The sequence below is a fragment of the Sardina pilchardus genome, chromosome 10 (genome assembly GCF_963854185.1).
Source record: "Sardina pilchardus chromosome 10, fSarPil1.1, whole genome shotgun sequence".
Taxonomy (NCBI): Eukaryota; Metazoa; Chordata; class Actinopteri; order Clupeiformes; family Clupeidae; genus Sardina; species Sardina pilchardus.
The window spans coordinates 18,779,962-18,798,316 of NC_085003.1; the positions used below are offsets into that span (position 1 = coordinate 18,779,962).

General features: G+C 46.8%; 1 protein-coding gene across 4 annotated transcripts in view; it reads right to left on the reverse strand.

Annotated features, from left to right (window-relative positions):
• Nucleotides 1–726: 726 nt before the first annotated feature.
• ampd3b (adenosine monophosphate deaminase 3b) overlaps nucleotides 727–18,355 on the reverse strand; it is a 26,740-nt gene continuing 9,111 nt past the window's right edge. For 3 of the 4 annotated variants that reach the window (XM_062547238.1, XM_062547240.1, XM_062547239.1), the window contains 14 exons: nucleotides 13,746–13,968; nucleotides 11,651–11,837; nucleotides 10,802–10,967; nucleotides 9,346–9,565; nucleotides 8,094–8,223; nucleotides 7,759–7,953; nucleotides 6,809–6,940; nucleotides 5,949–6,112; nucleotides 5,495–5,621; nucleotides 4,436–4,599; nucleotides 3,419–3,539; nucleotides 2,204–2,377; nucleotides 1,764–1,874; nucleotides 727–932 (listed from right to left, as the gene is read on the reverse strand). In XM_062547238.1, the coding sequence (XP_062403222.1) occupies nucleotides 747–932; nucleotides 1,764–1,874; nucleotides 2,204–2,377; nucleotides 3,419–3,539; nucleotides 4,436–4,599; nucleotides 5,495–5,621; nucleotides 5,949–6,112; nucleotides 6,809–6,940; nucleotides 7,759–7,953; nucleotides 8,094–8,223; nucleotides 9,346–9,565; nucleotides 10,802–10,967; nucleotides 11,651–11,837; nucleotides 13,746–13,968 (2,300 nt within the window). In that variant the 3' untranslated portion in view covers nucleotides 727–746. Of the gene's footprint in view, nucleotides 933–1,763; nucleotides 1,875–2,203; nucleotides 2,378–3,418; nucleotides 3,540–4,435; nucleotides 4,600–5,494; nucleotides 5,622–5,948; nucleotides 6,113–6,808; nucleotides 6,941–7,758; nucleotides 7,954–8,093; nucleotides 8,224–9,345; nucleotides 9,566–10,801; nucleotides 10,968–11,650; nucleotides 11,838–13,745; nucleotides 13,969–14,159; nucleotides 14,269–18,355 lie in introns of those variants that run through there. The other variant, XM_062547241.1, reaches the window with a different exon arrangement.

The window sequence follows — 18,355 nt, forward strand, 5'->3', positions numbered from 1 at the left end:
ATCCATGCAACAAGCCCGTGCAAAGTGTTTTGTTATAAACCATCACAGCAATAAAAAAAAGTCATAAGAACATCTATTCAGTAGGTAAGTAATAAAAATACATCAAATAAAAAAACGTAAAACCTTAACCAATGTGTCCTGCCAAAAGGACACCATAAACAGTATATTTTCACGTATCTTAACCAATGTGTCCTGCAAAAAGGACACCATAAACAGTATCTTTCCTATAAAGGGCCACAGCAGGAGACAAACAGCAGGTTCCTACCGCAGTGTCTAATGGCTGTGTGTAACTGGGCCACCTCCTGTAGGGTGCACTGCTGCTGTGTCTCTGGTACAGATCTCTGGCTTTAAGCCTCTCTTGCTTATGGCCATGAAGGCAGCCATGTTTGGTGTGTAAGGCAATGGTCAGGTGGGTCATGAAGGCAGCCATGTTGGGTGTGTAAGGCACGGGGTGGATTGCTTGGGCTCTTCTCAACGTCTCTCCTCGGTCCTCGATCCTCAGTCCTCCGGCTCGTTCCCACTGATCTAGATAAAGAATGATGGGGCGCCATCAATGGGACAGTCTATCCAGTGTTCTTTATAGATCAGTGGGAACGAGCCGGAGGACCGAGGAAGGAAGGAAGGGAGGATAGATAAAAAAGAAGAATGAGAAGAGCCCCATGTGCTATCTAAAGCCGCAAAGACCCCCCCCTGTACCCCTGCCTCCCCCCCCGATCTCCTCCCGCCCCCTCAGGTCACCGCGGTGGTCACTGGGCCGCCGCCTGGTCCGCCGCCTGGTCCTCCGCCTTGACCGCCTCCACCAGGAAGCAGAGCTCGTTGCACAGCGTCTCGTGGCGGTACGCCATGCGGATCTGCGCCACGTTGGTCCGTCTGATGTCATTGCCCTCAGGCCCGTCCTCCAGGTAGTCCTCGCCCAGGAAGTGCTTCTTGTCCTGGACACACACATGCACACACACGTGGAGGTTAGTGGCTGACTTGCCATGCGAAAACACACACACACACACCCATGAGTTGCATCTTATATTGCATTGTATTTGGCTGACGCTTTGGCTGACGTACAACATGGTAAACAGTCCAATTCTGGGACAATGTAAAAGAGGTAGAGTGCAATAAGAGCATCAATGAGTGCTGCTTTTAAACAGCCAAGTGGCAGCTACAGTCAGGTGCTAAATCAAGGATCAGCAAGACTAGTTGTAAGTAGTGATATGAGAGGAGATGTTCTCTGGAGAGCTACTAGAGGAGATGTTCTCTGAAGAGCTGGGTCTTCAGAAGTTTTTTGGAGATGGAGTTACAATTTGACAGTTTTTTCTCGATTGCTTTGAGCTGCTTAGAGAAACTGGGATGAACTTGGCCTTCAGTAACACCTTCTTTGCACAGCGTGAGTCATCTGTTGCAGATGAGCTCACACGTTCTCATTGGGTTCACACACTTCTCACACCCTGTTGCAGAACAGCTAATGCAGATGCCATTCAAAGACCCCCAACTCTATTGGTCTCCCTGTGCTAAACAAACGGAGATCACTATTCACAGCTCTATTGGTCTCCCTGTGCTAAACAAAGGAGATCACTATTCACAGGTGGTAGAGATTCCGTTGCTTAAGTCTGAATGTCTGATGCTGACTAAAATAATACCCACTGAGAGAAACAACACTCATATTGAGAATCTATTTCATCACTAAAAAAACGTGAGTGTGTGAGTGTGTGAGTGTGTGTGTGTGTGTGTGTGTGTGTGTGTGTGTGTGTGTGTGTGTGTGTGTGTGTCACCTGGTGTGAGAGGCCACTCTGCAGTACGCTGTTCCTGGCGATCTCACACACGTCACAGGTGCTGAGCTTCCAGAGCTGGGCTGCGATGGCGTACTCCTCCATCAGTGCTTCCTGTGAACACACACACACACACACACACAGACACACACACACACACACACACACACACACACATTGAAATATTTTGTAGACTATAGTATTCTACAGACTGTTCTAGAATAAATGAGAACTCTATTGAACAGTAATAATGGATGTGTGTGTGAAGGCTGTATAAGTGAGAACTCTACTGAACAGTAATAATGGATGTGTGTGTGAAGGCTGTATTGAGTGAGAACTCTATTGAACAGCAATAATGGATGTGTGTGTGAAGGCTGTATTGAGTGAGGACTCTATTGAACGGTATTATTGGCAGTACTGATTGAGTCTAGCTGTGGGCTCACCTTGGTGTAGTGGAACTGCATGGGGTCGTCGGTAGACAGGGACACAGACAGGCCTTTCTGGAGGAACTCTCGGAGCGGGTTCTTGGAGTACTCTAGGAACAGGCTGTTGTTGCTCAGGGGTGACATGGCGATGGGCACCTGCGCCAGGTAGTACAGGTACTGCAGCACGGGACTCTGGGAAAACAAAGACGGAGATGTTGTAGTGGCAGCGTGTTTTACCAAACTTTTCAGGCCACCACGCGAATCAGACAAGGGGATGCTTGACGCACATTCAAATGTACAAAACAATAATTAAAATTTCCAACTTTAATAGGACGTCCTAATCTTCTAAGCTTCAGCTGAAAATGATCAAATTCAGTGAATGAGTACAAATCAATGTGAATGAAGGCCCTACCCCTCCTCTTATATTCTCTTGAGTAATGGCATGAAATAGTGTTAAATAGCATTAGCCAACACCGCGCTGCATCTTTAGCCCACACAGGTGCACTGCAGGCATCTGAACAGGACGTTTACGAGGTTTGTGAGGTTCGTGAGGTTCGTGTGTTCCGTTGTTAGATAGCTCTCTGGCTGGACTTCTGGAATGCCTCACAGGAACTGTGCACACAGGCCGAGATTACGCAACCACTTCCTGCTCACACACCCCATCTATTGTACGCACAGTATCCCCTGCGGGGGGGGGGGGGGGTGCGGGGGGGGGGCAGGAGGTGGGCTGGGATGAGAGGCAGAAGCACATGAATGAAGGCTGGAATAATAGAGAAGTAATATGCTGCACATACAGTCTGGCCATAAGTCACTCTTTCAGTGAACATCTGTTTCAGAGTACTATACAGGCCAGAGGGACAGAGATAACTTAAAGGAACTTATATCATATATTCCGTATCTGAAGGGAGAGCAATAACTTAAAGGAACTTATTTCATATATTCCGTATCTGAAGGGAGAGAGATAACTTAAAGGAACTTATTTCATATATTCCATATCTGAAGGGACAGAGATAACTTAAAGGACTGTCTAAAAACTGTCCAAAAAATGTTTCAGGTTCAGGTGCAAGACATTAGAACCATAGATTATAAAAAAGCAAGAATATCTGCACACTGAATGGGACCAAATATGATTCTTTTCTGTTCTGTAGCACATGCTGACGCTTCCATCTCCAGAATCTTCCTCAGGAGCCGTCCGGTGCGTGCACCTTTATTCACCTGCTAATGAGCGCTCACCTTCTTGAGGTTGAGTCCGTGCGAGATGTTGTCGGCGGTGAGGAAGGCGGACACCAGGTGGGTGATGGACCCGGCCTCGCCACAATGCGGCCGGAACTGGAAGGTGCTCAGCCCACGCTCCCTATGCAGCAGCAACACAACACAACACAACACAGCACAAGACAAGACACATGACCGTCAGTGTGAAGCAGCAACACAACACAGCACAGCACAGCACAACACAACACAACACAGTACAGCACAGCACAGCACAACACAACACAACACAACACAACACAACACAACACAACACAGCACAGCACAGCACAGCACAGCACAAGACACATGACCGTCAGCGTGATGCAGCAGCAACACAACACAACACAGCACAGCACAAGACACATGACCGTCAGCGGGAAGCAGCAACACAACACAACACAGCACAGCACAACACAACACAACACAACACAGCACAAGACATGACCGTCAGCGGGAAGCAGCAACACAACACAACACAGCACAGCACAAGACACATGACCGTCAGCGTGAAGCAGCAACACAACACAGCACAGCACAGCACAAGACACATGACCGTCAGCGTGAAGCAGCAACACAACACAACACAGCACAGCACAGCACAAGACACATGACCGTCAGCGGCCAACTGTTCTACACTTTATTCAGATAAGGAGCTAACATGTCAAACTATTTAACTGTTTTATATATTCAGATAAGGAGCTAACATGTCAAACTATTTAACTGTTTTATATATTCAGATAAGGAGCTAACATGTCAAACTATTTTTACTGTTTAACTGTTTTATATATTCAGATAAGGAGGTAACATGTCAAACTGTTTTTACTATTTATCTGTTTTATACTTTATTCAGATAAGGAGCTAACATGTCCAAGTGCTCATTCCACCAAAAGGATTAGTTGATTCATAGTGGGCTGTAAATAGTGCATGTCTCTGTGTAATGCATTTTGCTCTGTAAAGAAAAGCCCCAAGTGGCCCACCGTCCCTGAGTGTGTTACTCACTTGCGGAGGTTGTTGAGCACCATGATGTTGGCGTACATGTGGAAAAGGTAGTAGCTGTAGGGTGGGTTGTCGTCTGTGGTCCACTGCTCTGGTTTGGGGCTTTTGTAAGAGAACATGTGATCGCTGTGCTTGGACTCGTCGTCCACACTGTCAAAGCCAGTTACCTGCAGGACACAGGAAATTTCCACTGTTATCCAACGTGTTTTTGTTCTTAAGGCATACAGTACTTCTGGAGGGTTCTTCAAACAAAACCTTGCCTAATGCCTCGTGACGGGCACAGACGTGTAGGATTTCAACATGTGGACATATTAGACTGGATTTGCAACACCCTGACATTTGATACCTGACCTTTGTGTTGCAAAAGGATTTCATCTGAACTCCTCTCCCCGTCATTACTGTAACAGTACACACTGCAGGTGTGTGGGCATTCAGAGCAGAGGCCTACATGCAAGTGACAGCTCTGGGAGGGAACAGAATGTCAAAGATAACCACTGAATAGCAATTGTGGCTCTGTATTTCCAAAAGGTTCTAACGTATAGTGTTTTGTTGACAGACTGTCGTCAATCTATCAAATTCACTGAACTACTAATTCACTGTTGGCTCAGATGGTCTTGCACACACGTCAAAACTGCTGTCTGTGGGTGTTTGTGGTGAAGTAGAATGCAAATGTTTTTCCTGCTCAAACGGGGACATGTTGGTTCGCTCATGGCTGGAGAGTAATAGTAAAACACAAAGCCCTGGGGAGCGTCACAAGGTCTCTGCCTCAAGCTCAAGCAGGAAAACAAAACAATGTTGCGTACAAACATACCCAAACGTGCTCACGTGTCCCGCACTACTGGCCCAAACTTCACAAAAACAACACTTTCCATATGGCATCACTGCTGGGAAAAGCGCTATGCAAATATTTTCTTTTAGCTATCAGAAACGGAGCCAAGCATGGGAATTCTATTCCCAATCATAACGTTGTGTGGCACAAAGACGTCACTCAACATTCTGCTGCTCTCTCAGGACTGGACCCACAACACCACAGACTACCAGAGAACTACTCGGGAAACTCACATATTTCAGGAATACGTGCATCTCCTTGTGTTGCTGAGGATTGACGGTGGCTTCAAACAGCGGCAGGAAGATGTTTTCCAGCATCTTTGCAAAGTTGGGAACTATTTTCCTTGATCTGAAAATATCACTGGAAAGGAAAACAAGAGTGATTGAAGACTGGCATTTAATAGATGCTTTGTGCCAAAAAGACACGAGATAAACTACCATGAAGGGGCTTTCATACCCATTCCTATTACGAATATTAAGTATTAGAAATATTGACCAAATCCATTGTGTATTATACATATTATGTCTTAGAAATATTTATACACAGTATATTACACAGGCTTCCATGATAATGCGCGCACGTGTGTGTGTGTGTGTGTGTGTGTGTGTGTGTGTGTGTGTGTGTGTGTGTGTGTGTGTGTGTGTGTGTGTGTGTGTGTGTGTGTGTGTGTGTGTGGGCCACACTCACTAGATCCTGGGCACTTGGATGATCCAGCGCATGTTGGGCGAGTGGACCTTGTGCTGGATGAACCACTTGGCCAGATTCTCCCACTCGTCCGGGGAGCGGCCGTAGATGGAGAGGCGGGGCTCAGCATACTGGTACTTACTCTCCTCCAGATCATGAGACACCTCCTGATAACAGCACACGGACAGAGGGAGAGAGGGAGGGAGAGAGAGAGAGAGAGAGAGAGAGAATGAGAAACAAGACGGAGAAAGAATGATAAATAGAAAGAGAGAGAGGGAGAAGGAGAAATAAATATTGTCCCATTAACTCATCACAGTGTGTGTGCGCTCCATGCAAGTCCCTGTTCCTGGGTGAGGTGGGCGGGATGATGTGGCTCTAACTGGTCACTCTTTGTTTGCATAAGCAGAACTGCCCGCATAATCAGTTACCACCCACTCAGGGGTTTGCAACAAACCCAAATTATTTGACTGATAAACACTTTTTGGTGTCTAAGTGTTTGCATTTTGAATAATGTTATTGCACATAAATTAAGTTGATCCAAATGTGAATGTTTGAATGGCACAGGAGTGTACTTGTTTGGTCTTTGTAGCAATAGTACACTGCTTCTGACTAATGAGGTCAAAGCTATCTACCTGCCTGACTGACATCTTTACATTTACTGTACATTTCCTGTACACTTACATAAATTGACATATACATGTGTTGTACATTTATGTATATAGTTACATATACTGCACATACTGTATATATTTACATTTCCTTTAGCTGACGATTTCAAGGTCCAATGTGACTAAGACATGCTGGTGCAGCCATACAGTAAGTGCTACTCGCGTAGAATATGGCCGAGCATTTACGAAATGTACCTTAATGATCCGTGCAAAGTACTCTCCATCAATGTAGTTGTCTGTTTTCAGGTAGATCTCTCTAAGCTCACTGGCTCCAACAGGGTTGTACTTGGAGTTGAATTTGTCAAATCTGTGGAAAGTTTGTCTTCCCTGGGGAGGTAGACAAGAAGAAGAAATCACAGAGAGAACATTACTACAAATGTTTCACAAAAATAGATTGATCATGAAATGGAAGACATTCTTGGACACTTTCTTCTTAAATGTAGTTCTGTGAATTAGATGAAAAGTTTCCAATTTCACTCTTCCCTTCTATACTCCTGAAGCCACGTGTTAATTGACTGGGGTGTTTGATTCAGTCCAAGACATGTCGTTGAGCTAGGACCTGAAGCTAGGATATTTGAGCGCACAGTAAAAACAGACTACTAGTTCAGCATCAGGAACGATTAATTGAATTCAGTAAAACAGTACTGAATTAAATCATGGACCGGACCAGCCCCTAAAATGATGGAACGATGCTACCTTTGGCCAGGGCTCACAATGAATGAATGAATGAGTGAGTGAGTGAGTGAATGAGTAAATGAATGAATGAATGAATGAATGAATGAATGAATGAATGAATGAATGAATGAATGAATGAATGAATGAATGAATGAATGAATGAATGAATGTCAGTTTGTCTGTGAGACAGTACAAATGACACATATAATCCGGTGTGGAATCTCACCGCGTACATCCAGTGAGGCCACTGTGAGGTCGTAGGTGTCCATGGCTCACACAGGCCTGCTTGTGTGTGTGTGTGTGTGTGTGTGTGTGTGTGTGTGTGTGTGTGTGTGTGTGTGTGTAATCTCACCGCGTGCACGTCCAGTGAGTCCACTGTGAGATCGTAGGGGTCCATGGCTCACACAGGCCTGCTTGTGTGTGTGTGTGTGTGTGTGTGTGTGTGTGTGTGTGTGTTTGTGTAATCTCACCGCGTGCACGTCCAGTGAGTCCACTGTGAGGTCGTACGGGTCCATGGCGAGGTTCTGGAACACCTGCTTCAGCGTGATCTTCTGGCCGTTCTTCTCCGTCACCACTCGCTCAGCCTCCGTCTTACACGTCGTCTGGATGAAGCGCAGCAGGTGCTTCTGGTTCATGCAGGCAGCTGCATGGATGTGGGTGTCCACCTGTCCACACACACACACACACACACACACACACACACACACACACACACACCATGGGAGTGAGAACACAAACTTGTGTGGTGATGGTGTAATCTTGTAGGCAATATTCTTCATGGCTAGTGAAATGGTTTTGAGGTTACCTTTCGGACGTTGTAGAAATCTCGGTGAGGAACGCCCTTCAATTCCTTCAGCTCCGCCATCTCATTCAGCATCTCATGGAGGTAGAACTTGGAGGCCAAGAAGTTTAGACGTCTATGGCAGTAGGTCTTCCTGAACATACAATACATAAAGGAGGTATTCGGTCAGGTATTCAATGGTACTCTATGGAGACATCTCAGCAATTTGGCATAAGTGAGAGTGGGATTGGTGAGAGATACCCTGGCTGTGATTCGGCCACTCCAAGTGCCACAAGTAATCAATCAAATAATTACATTACATTTAGTAGACACAGCATGCTGCCTAGTGTACTCTGCACTACATCACATTACATTACATGTAGTAGACACAGCATGCTGTCTAGTGTAGTCTGGATATTAACTCAGGTGTTTGTTATCAATCAATCGGCGATGAAAATGCCGCAAGAGTCCAGAAGACGTCTCAGACCCCCCCCCCCCCCCCATGTCTTGATCTACTGCTCCACTTAGACATGTGACTGGTGATGCAGACCATGTGCAGTGCACTGCTGCTCAGCCCAGACCTGTGTGTGTGTGTGTGTGTGTGTGTGTGTGTGTGTGTGTGCAGTGCACTGCTGCTCAGCTGTGTGATTTACTGCAACGTATGCAGCGCCGTGTTAACAAGCTCACCGTGACCAAAACACTGGGATTTAAATAAAAAAACACCCTGCAGCGATGGCATATGGTTGGCATAAACCCTGCAGCTATGGCACATGGTTGGCATAATCCCTGCAGCTATGGCATATGGTTGGCATGAATCAGTGTCTGGGGAGCGTGCCGGATGCGTCAGAAGCCTGACTCACCATTCCACGGGCTCCGTGCCACATCAGGGCCAGAGTTGCCGAGGCCGTGCCAACTGTCTGAGACGAGTCTCTCTGCTCCAACAGGTGGCTGGATCGCTTTGCTTCCTCTGTCACAGATACATGCCTAACTTCTCTTTTACTGGTTTAGTATTTTAAGGGCCGCTATCTAATATCTATTGAACAGACTGAGTTTCTGCACGCTGTGTTGGTATTTTAACCCTAAAGGGGGAACTCAGTTTTTTTTAATGGCACAAAGTTAAGAAAATGATTCCATCTCTGGCACTCACTGAGCAAGGGCCACTGGCTACATCATACCGCATGGTTGTCATGGTTATGTTTGATGTAGAACACCCTGAGCTTGCATTATGACGTCACAAACGGTGCTGTCACCAGGGTAACGCGCGGCGTTGACTCACGTGGGCCCGTCGGCGATCATGGCGAGCACGTGGCTGAGGTCGATGGCGAAGGTCTCCAGGTCGGGGTAGGGCAGGCTGCGCGGTCGCTCCTGCTTCAGCGCCTCGCCGTCGTCGTACACGTAGATGATGCCGTCCTTCATCTTCAGCTCGTAGTTCAGGTCCTGCGGGACGTCCTCCATGGAGTACGGGTCCTCCCCCTCACCGGGGCAGGGGCAGATGTCTGGGGAGGAAGAGGAAGAGGAAGGGAACTAAGGTTGTGGATTTACTGCACTGAGTTATATTTCTGGCCGTTTCAAACCCCTATTCGACAGCACAGTGAGAGATTGACAGGAAATGAGTGGGAGAGCGAGGCGGAGTGGGTCTGGACGATGACCTCAAGCCGGACTTGAACCCTGTGAGTCCCTGTGGGGCCCTGAGCCTGTTGTGCTACGAGATTATGGGATGCCAAGGCTCCTGCTGAGCAGCGGCTCTCCAAGATTGCTACATCAACTCCATCCTCCTCCATCTGTGATGAGACTCCATATCTACCTCCATCTGTGATGAGACTCCATATCTACCTCCATCTGTGATGAGACTCCATATCTACCTCCATCTGTGATGAGACTCCATATCTACCTCCATCTGTGATGGCATCCATATCTACCTCCATCTGTGATGGCATCCATATCTACCTCCATCTGTGATGGCATCCATATCTACCTCCATCTGTGATGAGACTCTATATCTACCTCCATCTGTGATGAGACTACATATCTACCTCCATCTGTGATGAGACTCCACATCTACCTCCATCTGTGATGGTACTCCACTGAGTATGTCATGGTAACACCTCACCATGGTAACACTCTCAACTTCTCACCTTCAGTGTTCTCATGCTCATATGTCATCAACACAAATTCTCAAAGGAAAACAAAGGAATCCCATCTGGCAATAAACTCCATTTTGATTCATATTACACTGAACTTTTTTATGTACATGAACTTTCTGACTGCCATATTTTTCAATCACCAATGTCTCAATATCTAAACATAGAGCCGTGGTGTAATACACCCGGGACTGTGCCTCACGGTCATAACTTAGTGAATGTTGGTGTGCTATATTCACAGTTGCGTGGCTCTAGGCTGTCAATCATGGATGAGTAGAAAATCAAGAGCAGGGTTTTTCCATGCGGCCGCTCATCTGCCGTGACTAAGTCCTGCCTGAGAACAGCCGCTGCATTCCTGACCAGCAAGCACTGACAACTGATTAGTTTGATGAAATCCAAAGCATATCGAAATGTTTAGCTAATGTCTCGCAAACATCAACATGTCTACAATAACAAGCTCAGTCAGAAGTATGTCCAGAAGGATGAAAAAAAAAACCCCGAAAAAATTCAACCTCAGGGATCTTGGACGGAATCGAGCAACCCCCTAGTGAGCTAACGTCTGAGCGCTCGGAGCGCTGGAGGAATCCGAACCTGGCAGGACCTCGTCCTCCTCGCTCCACGTGTCGTCGCTGGCGTTGCGCAGGAAGCGGGAGGTGGTTCGGGGGAAGCGGTGGTACGCCAGCTTGGAGTACTTCTCCCGGATCACCAGCGCCTTCAGCAGACTCCTGGCGGCCTGCTCGTAGTCCTCCACCGTGACCTGCAGCAGCGGGAACACGCAGAGGGCATTCCTCACAGTCTTCCGCTTTTCCCAACCCAAGCCTACTCTAATGTGTGTGTGAGATCCCCCATTCCACACAGTCTTCCGCATTTCCCAACCCAAGCACACTCTAATGTGTGAGTGATGTGGTGTTCCACACAATCTTCCGCTTTTCCCAACCCAAGCCTACTCTAATGTGTGTGTGAGATCCCCCATTCCACACAGTCTTCCGCTTTTCCCAACCCAAGCCTACTCTAATGTGTGTGTGATGTGTTTTTTCCACACAGTCTTCCGCTTTTCCCAACCCAAGCCTACGCTAATGTGTGTGTGATCCCCCACTGCACTATCAGCAAGTGGTGTTCCTCACAGCAGTCTTTAAACACTAAAGATTAAAGTTCATTTTTAATAATAAATAAGAGTATGAGTTACTGTAGATGTTCCACTGTACATGTAATTTGTGTTGTAGATGTCAACTGTGTATGTTGATAATAATGATAATAATAACAGAATGCACTAACCTATGCAAATTCACTTTAAAACTAGTCTTTGTGTCCACTAATATGGCATGCATGTCCGAGCCCTCCCCCCTGCACAGTAGTGTCCACTAATATGGCATGCATGTCCGAGCCCTCCCCCCTGCACAGTAGTGTCCACTAATATGGCATGCATGTGCGAGGCCTCACCCCTGCACAGTAGTCTCCACTGATGGTGACCCTCTGGAACTCTGGGACACTCTTGTGCTTCTTGCCATCCGTGGTGTCGGTCGGGGAGAGGAGGGGCGAGATGACGGAGAAGGCCCAGTCTGGGCACACGTTACTGGGGAACTGCTGGGACATGGACTGGGAGCGCCGCAGCATCAGATTCTTCTTTCTGTGGAGACGCATCATTGGGTCAGTAACGCCAAGAGGCAACATCCACATGGATCCAACCCCCCAAGGGGACAAGATACAAACTTGGATACAACTCTTGTGTGGTTATTGTGTATAATCAATGTCTTGTGTGGTTATTGTGTATAATCAATGTCTTGTGGAAAGACTGATCTCCTATGGGGACAAGTGGTGAGTTGACTAAGAACAAATTACGTTCCTCTTGTTGTAGCTCAACACCTTCAGAATGACCTGAGGCCTTAATGAAGTCTCTCCTGAGCTGTCTTGCTAGTTGAACAGCATCTGTTAAATGCGCTGACTAAATAGACTCATTATGAAATCAAAACCTTGCTGCCTCTCTCTGACTACCTCAGCACTGCCATTAACACCAATGGTGACACTTATGGTGACGTCATCAGGGCTACCTCATTTAACCTAGGACTCTCCCACAACCTACCGCCCAACACACACCTCCAAACACACACTCCAATCACCCTGCACCTACCACCCAACACACACCTCCAAACACACACACGCACACACACACACACACACACACACACACACACACACACACACACACACACACACACACATACCAATCACCCTGCACCTATCACCCAACACACACCTCCAAACACACACACACACACACACACACACACACACACACACACACACACACACACACACACACACACATACCAATCACCCTGCACCTGCTGACTTCAAATGGCTTCGGTAGAACATTCAGGACCTTCTTGTTTAACCTGACACTCTCTGAGTTCAAATTAGAAGAGGCGAAAGCAAAAGTTTGTAGATGCTTGCTTTGAGTTTACTGTGAACGTTTGTGTGAGGAGGCAGTTCTTGATAAACTCACGTGGATGTTGCACTAAGAATCACCATTTGAATTTATGCAAAATATGTTCAAATCTAAAAGTTCAATAAAAAACAGTTCACCTCCAACATTTTGCTCTGTTTGCAAATATTGGCAACGTTTTCCTCTCCCTCTGTTCTACAGGCCCCTGCCGTGTGGATTAGACAGCCAACACAGAAATTCCCCCCATTTGAAGCACTTCGCTTTGTCCAGATGTGGTCATTTCCAACTCCGTTACAAACGCACCTGTGGCCCGTCTCCCCAACCCCTGACCCCCGTCCCCATAGCAACCTGCCCTGGTTGACCCCTGTCTGACCTAATTGTGCCTGTCGAGGTGTCCATGACCATGGCAACCTTGACAGATACAAGAAGGAGGCGGTCATTCCCAGCTGTATCCCCCTCCAGACAACTGCGCTCATTGATGCACTTACTCCTACTGCACTCTACATTTTCATTTCTTCCTACAATTGTTGTTAGAATTGCTTTAAAAAGCTTAAAATGTTTACCATGTTGTAAGTCGCTTTGGTTAAAAAACTTTAGCCAAATGTAATGTAATATAATGTAGTGTAGTGTCTTGTAATGTAGTGTAGTGTAGTGTAATGTAGTGTATGTAGTGTAGTGTAGTGTAATGTAGTGTAGTGTAGTGTAGTGTAGTGTAGTGTACTGTATAGTGTAGTGTAGTGTAGTGTAGTGTAGTGTAATGCAATGTAGTGTACTGTAGTGTAGTGTAATGTAGTGTAGTGTAGTGTAGTGTAGTGTAGTGTAGTGTAATGTAGTGTAATGTAGTGTAGTGTACTGTAGTGTAGTGTAATGTAGTGTAATGTAGTGTAGTGTAGTGTAATGTAATGTAGTGTAGTGTAATGTAGTGTAGTGTAGTGTAGTGTAGTGTAGTGTAATGTAGTGTAGTGTAGTGTAGTGTAGTGTAGTGCAGTGCAGTGTAGTGTAATGTAATGTAATGTAGTGTAGTGTAGTGTAATGTAGTGTAATGTAGTGTAATGTAATGTAATGTAATGTAGTGTAATGTAGTGTAATGACCTCTTGGCGCTGAGCTCGGAGTGCTGCTCGGCCATCTCCTTGAGGATCTCGTGCTCCTTGGCCTGGTGCAGGCCGATGGGGCAGTCCTCGGGCACGGTGAACATGGACAGCGTGTCCTTGATGTCCTCCTCCTTCAGCGCCGACGCGTACACCCGCTCCGCCAGCAGGCGCACCTTCTCGTCCACCTCGCTCAGCGCGATCTTCGGGAACTGACGAGGCATCTCTACAACGTGGGAGAGGGAGGGGTCAAGGGTCAATCTCATACTGTAGCTGAGAGGGATCACACACACTGATGAAACAGTAAATAACAACATAACAAAGAAATCAAATCTTCGGGAAGTGATGAGGCATCTCTACAACGTGGAAAAGGGAGAAGTTGGGGGGCAGTTTCATAGTTGAGCGGGATTACATTACCTTTAGCAGACACTTTTTTAGTCCAAAGTGATGTACATGTGTCAACTACATCACAAGGGATTACATTGTCCACAGAGCAACTTAGGGTTAAGCGCCTTGCTCAAGGGCACAACGGTGGAAGCCAGGAATTGAACCCACAACTTTCAAGCTACTGCATGCTAGCCAAGCTCGTTAACCACTACACTACCGTTGCCCCAATGTCACAGCTGAGCGGAATCACACACCGTGGTGTAACAGTACATAACAACCTCTCTCCTCCCACAGAGGAAGCGGCAGCTACCGCTCCAGCAGATGGTGAAATGAGTCTTGTGATGGTTCAGTGAGTGCTGAGCAGCAGACCTGCATGGCGTCCTCAGCAGGACAATAACACCCAGCGCTGCGCAGGAGACCTGCATGCTGTACTCAGCAGGACAATAACACCCAGCGCTGCGCAGGAGACCTGCATGCTGCACTCAGCAGGACAATAACACCCAGCGCTGGCTGAACTCCCGCTGTTTTTCAGCACAACTTAATTGGTCCCAGATGATCTGGGTTAATTAGGTCACCACACCTCTACCACATGCGTAAACATATCTGGACGACCTCAAGCTGACCGGTGTTGTCGCTGTTTTGCAATAGGCTAAATTTAGTGATGGCGTAGACCCCTACAGATGCTGATCTGTGTTGTTGCTGTTTTGCAGAGGGCTAAATTTAGTGATGGTATGGATATCAACATTTACAGATGGTATGGATATCAAATGTGATGGTTATTGAGAGGTCTGGGTTGCTATCGCAGTGTCTTTTCCCCAGGAGATCCCGATGCTCTGTGCTTTTAATGTGAGGGGCCATAAATAGTGATAGTGTGATAGTGATCTCCTGTGGTGGTGGAGAAGGAATTAAAAACATTATCTTAGCGGGAGTTAAAAACACATTTGCCGAGACGGTCTGGAAGAGGAGCCGTTTAAAATAAGCACAGCTTTAGTCACAGCGGTTACCATGTCTACAGCTGAACATATCCCTCAACTCAGGTTTCTGCCCCCCCCCCATGCCATGTGTGATAGGATAGCCAAGTGGTGAAGGAGAAATCAGGTCGAGACAGCAGGTTTAAGAGGGCCCACAGTGTTTTTATTTACAACGTGAAAAAATAATCAAAATATAGTCCATGATTCCGATCGGTCGCACCCGAGGTGAGATGAAAAAGATTGACTAACAAACATTTAACAAAGACGAAAGTTAAGGTCTCTTAATGGCAACATGCCACTATCAAAAAGCAGACCTATACACGCAAGGTTCACAGCAGCCTCTTACCGCGCGTCTCGAAACACTTCGAAGACGGCCCCAACACAGGGGAAAGCTAGCATTTAAATGGCCAATCAATGAACTACTTCCGCCAACACCGGCGAAGTCTAAACACCCATAAAAGGGCACACCGCCCCTATCTGGCGGACATAAACATCATTCATAACATCAACATTTACCATACACACCCCAAACGCCCATGATCACACATTAAGCAACTTCCTCGCGCGCCAAGGAACGTACCCAACAACATTAACACGGAACAAATAATACAGGACATTGACATTAAACACATCAATAATTAATAAAACTCAAAAAGTAATAGTGCGATGTGCTGCTGAGGCGGCACATTGTCACACCGTGGCTGACCAGGCAACCTTTAAAAGAGCTAGTCAACAAGGGTCCTGCTTTTGTGGCAGACAGCATTTCACCTTTGACCCCACACTGCACGCCCTCGATCTCTGTTCGTCTACACATGCCACAGTCTGGGGCAACAGCTGGACAGCACCAGAGACAGTGCGCACAAACAGGGATAAACAAAACAAAATAGATCCAAACCAAACCAGGACTAAACCTTACAAACACCTAGATATCCAAACCAGGACTGAACCTTACAAACATCTAGATATCCAAACCAGGACTGAACCTTACAAACATCTAGATTTGCACGTCTACAAATTAATAGCCATTTCTTCTTTTGTCTATACATTTTGTTACAGATTATACGCTATTCAATGAAAGACACTCTCTAGAGAAAATCAAGTTTCTAACCTAGTTAACATGTCTGCATGATGCCTGCTATGTTTTACAACATATCATGAGCAAATAATATAGTTGATCGCTGTCTTCCAATTTGCACACTTCTGCACTCATATTAGATGTTGCAAGTTCAGGAGTATGCAAATTGGGACACAGCCAATGTCATGGCTTTGGAGGGCTTCTGATTAGGACCTACTGTATGTTTCAACCAAACACCAGGTGGGCCAATTCAGGCATCAGCCCACGTGTAATAAAAGTGCAGAACCAATCCAGAGTACCTGGGGATGGAACCGTTCTTCATAAAGATGGAGACAAGCTAGCTAATGTGCTAACACGCTAACGTGTCACCTGCAGCATCCAGCAGCAGACGAAGGGTGTGTGTGGAGAGTGTGTGTGGAGGGGGTGTGTGGATGCACGGTGTGTGTGGAGGGGGTGTGTGGATGCACGGTGTGTGTGGAGAGTGTGTGTGGATGGACGGTGTGTGTGGAGGGGGTGTGTGGAGGGTGTGTGTGTGGAGAGTGTGTGTGGAGGGGGTGTGTGGATGCACGGTGTGTGTGGAGGGGGTGGGGTATGATAGATAGCTGCATTAGCTGCATTAAAGCCATTTTAAGACCGTGAACACAACTCCTAAATGTGTACTTCAACACCGTGAACACAGCTCCTAAATGTGTACTTCAAGACCGTGAACACAACTCCTAAATGTGTACTTCAGAGGAATAATCAAACCGTTTAGGAGTCTAATGAAGTGCTGCAGTGATGTATATTGAACGGCAGATTAAGTGGAAACTTGAATTGCTCATTACATTAAACTGAAGTAGCACAACTCAGTTTAACAGTGTTTTGCACAGTTCTTAATAAGCTGGTCACAGCACAATAGAGATTGTATAAACTAGTGATGAAGTGTTAGCTGAAAAACTACTGCCGTGGCGCTATTTATGCGACTAAACTCTAAATCTTGTTTGTGTTGCAAGAACACGATGCTTTTTTGGGAAGTTGGCACAGACAACCCAGCAGCTGTTTACCAGAAATGCAGCTGGATGTTTTCGTGTTTCTCAGCTTCAACTTTTTGAATTGAATGATGAATGCCAGTAATTCAAGTACTCTACTGCATACACCACTCTATAAATACAGAAAACAAATCATTTATCAGTGGAAAAAAAAACCTGTTTTACTTCCAGAGCCTTTAAATAGAACCCTCAGCTGTAAACAGGTATGGTGCAATCAACGTCAACGTCAACATATCTGTCGATGCTAATGATGCAAGTTTCTACTCCAGCGCTGAGCTCCAGTCCGTCTCTCGTCCAGCACTTCCTCCTCGCTGCGCTGGCCTCGCTCAACCCCCTGCGTGCGGCCGCTTCTCACACACGGCAGCAGCTGTCCGGCCGTCCCGTGGCCTACGCCACCGCTGAGCGTCCACTCTGACTGGACTACTGCCTGGCCAGGACACAGCTGAACACACACACACTCACACACACACACACAAACTCACACACACGCACGCTAACACTGGCGCTTCTCTGGATGCTACTGCTGCTGCTTATGTGTCAGGATGAATACTGGGTCAGCTGGCTGGCTTCCACAAACCATGAGGTGCAGTTGAACAGCTTTTGTGTGTGTGTGTGTGTGTGCATGTGTGTGTGCGCGCATGTGTGTGTGTGTGTCTACTCATCTAAATATGAAGGCCAAGATGGGGAGCTTGTATAGCACGACATGCGGATGTGTGTGTGTGTGTGTGTGTTGTATAGCACGACATGCGGATGCCTCTATATTGACTGGCACCCATGTTGACATGTAACCCAATGCTGTGACACAGTGTCAACACTCCTGGCGCCTTCAGACGAGGTGTGTGTGTGTGTGTGTGTGTGTGTGTGTGTGTGTGTGTGAGTGAGTGTGTGTGTGTGTGCATGCGTGTAGGGCTAACGTTACAAAAGAGGCGACTGGGGGAGGGTGGGCGGCCTCCTCAACACAACATTTCCAGTCAGTTCTCTCCACAGCTCTTCTAGGAAGCCCACATAGCTCACAGGCCGACGCGGCACCTTCTCGCTGTTTCCAGAGCAGCTGTGCCCACCACATAACCTCCACACACACACACACACACACACACATACACACACACACACACTTGGTCTGAAGGCGCCAGGAGACAGTCTGACCCACAT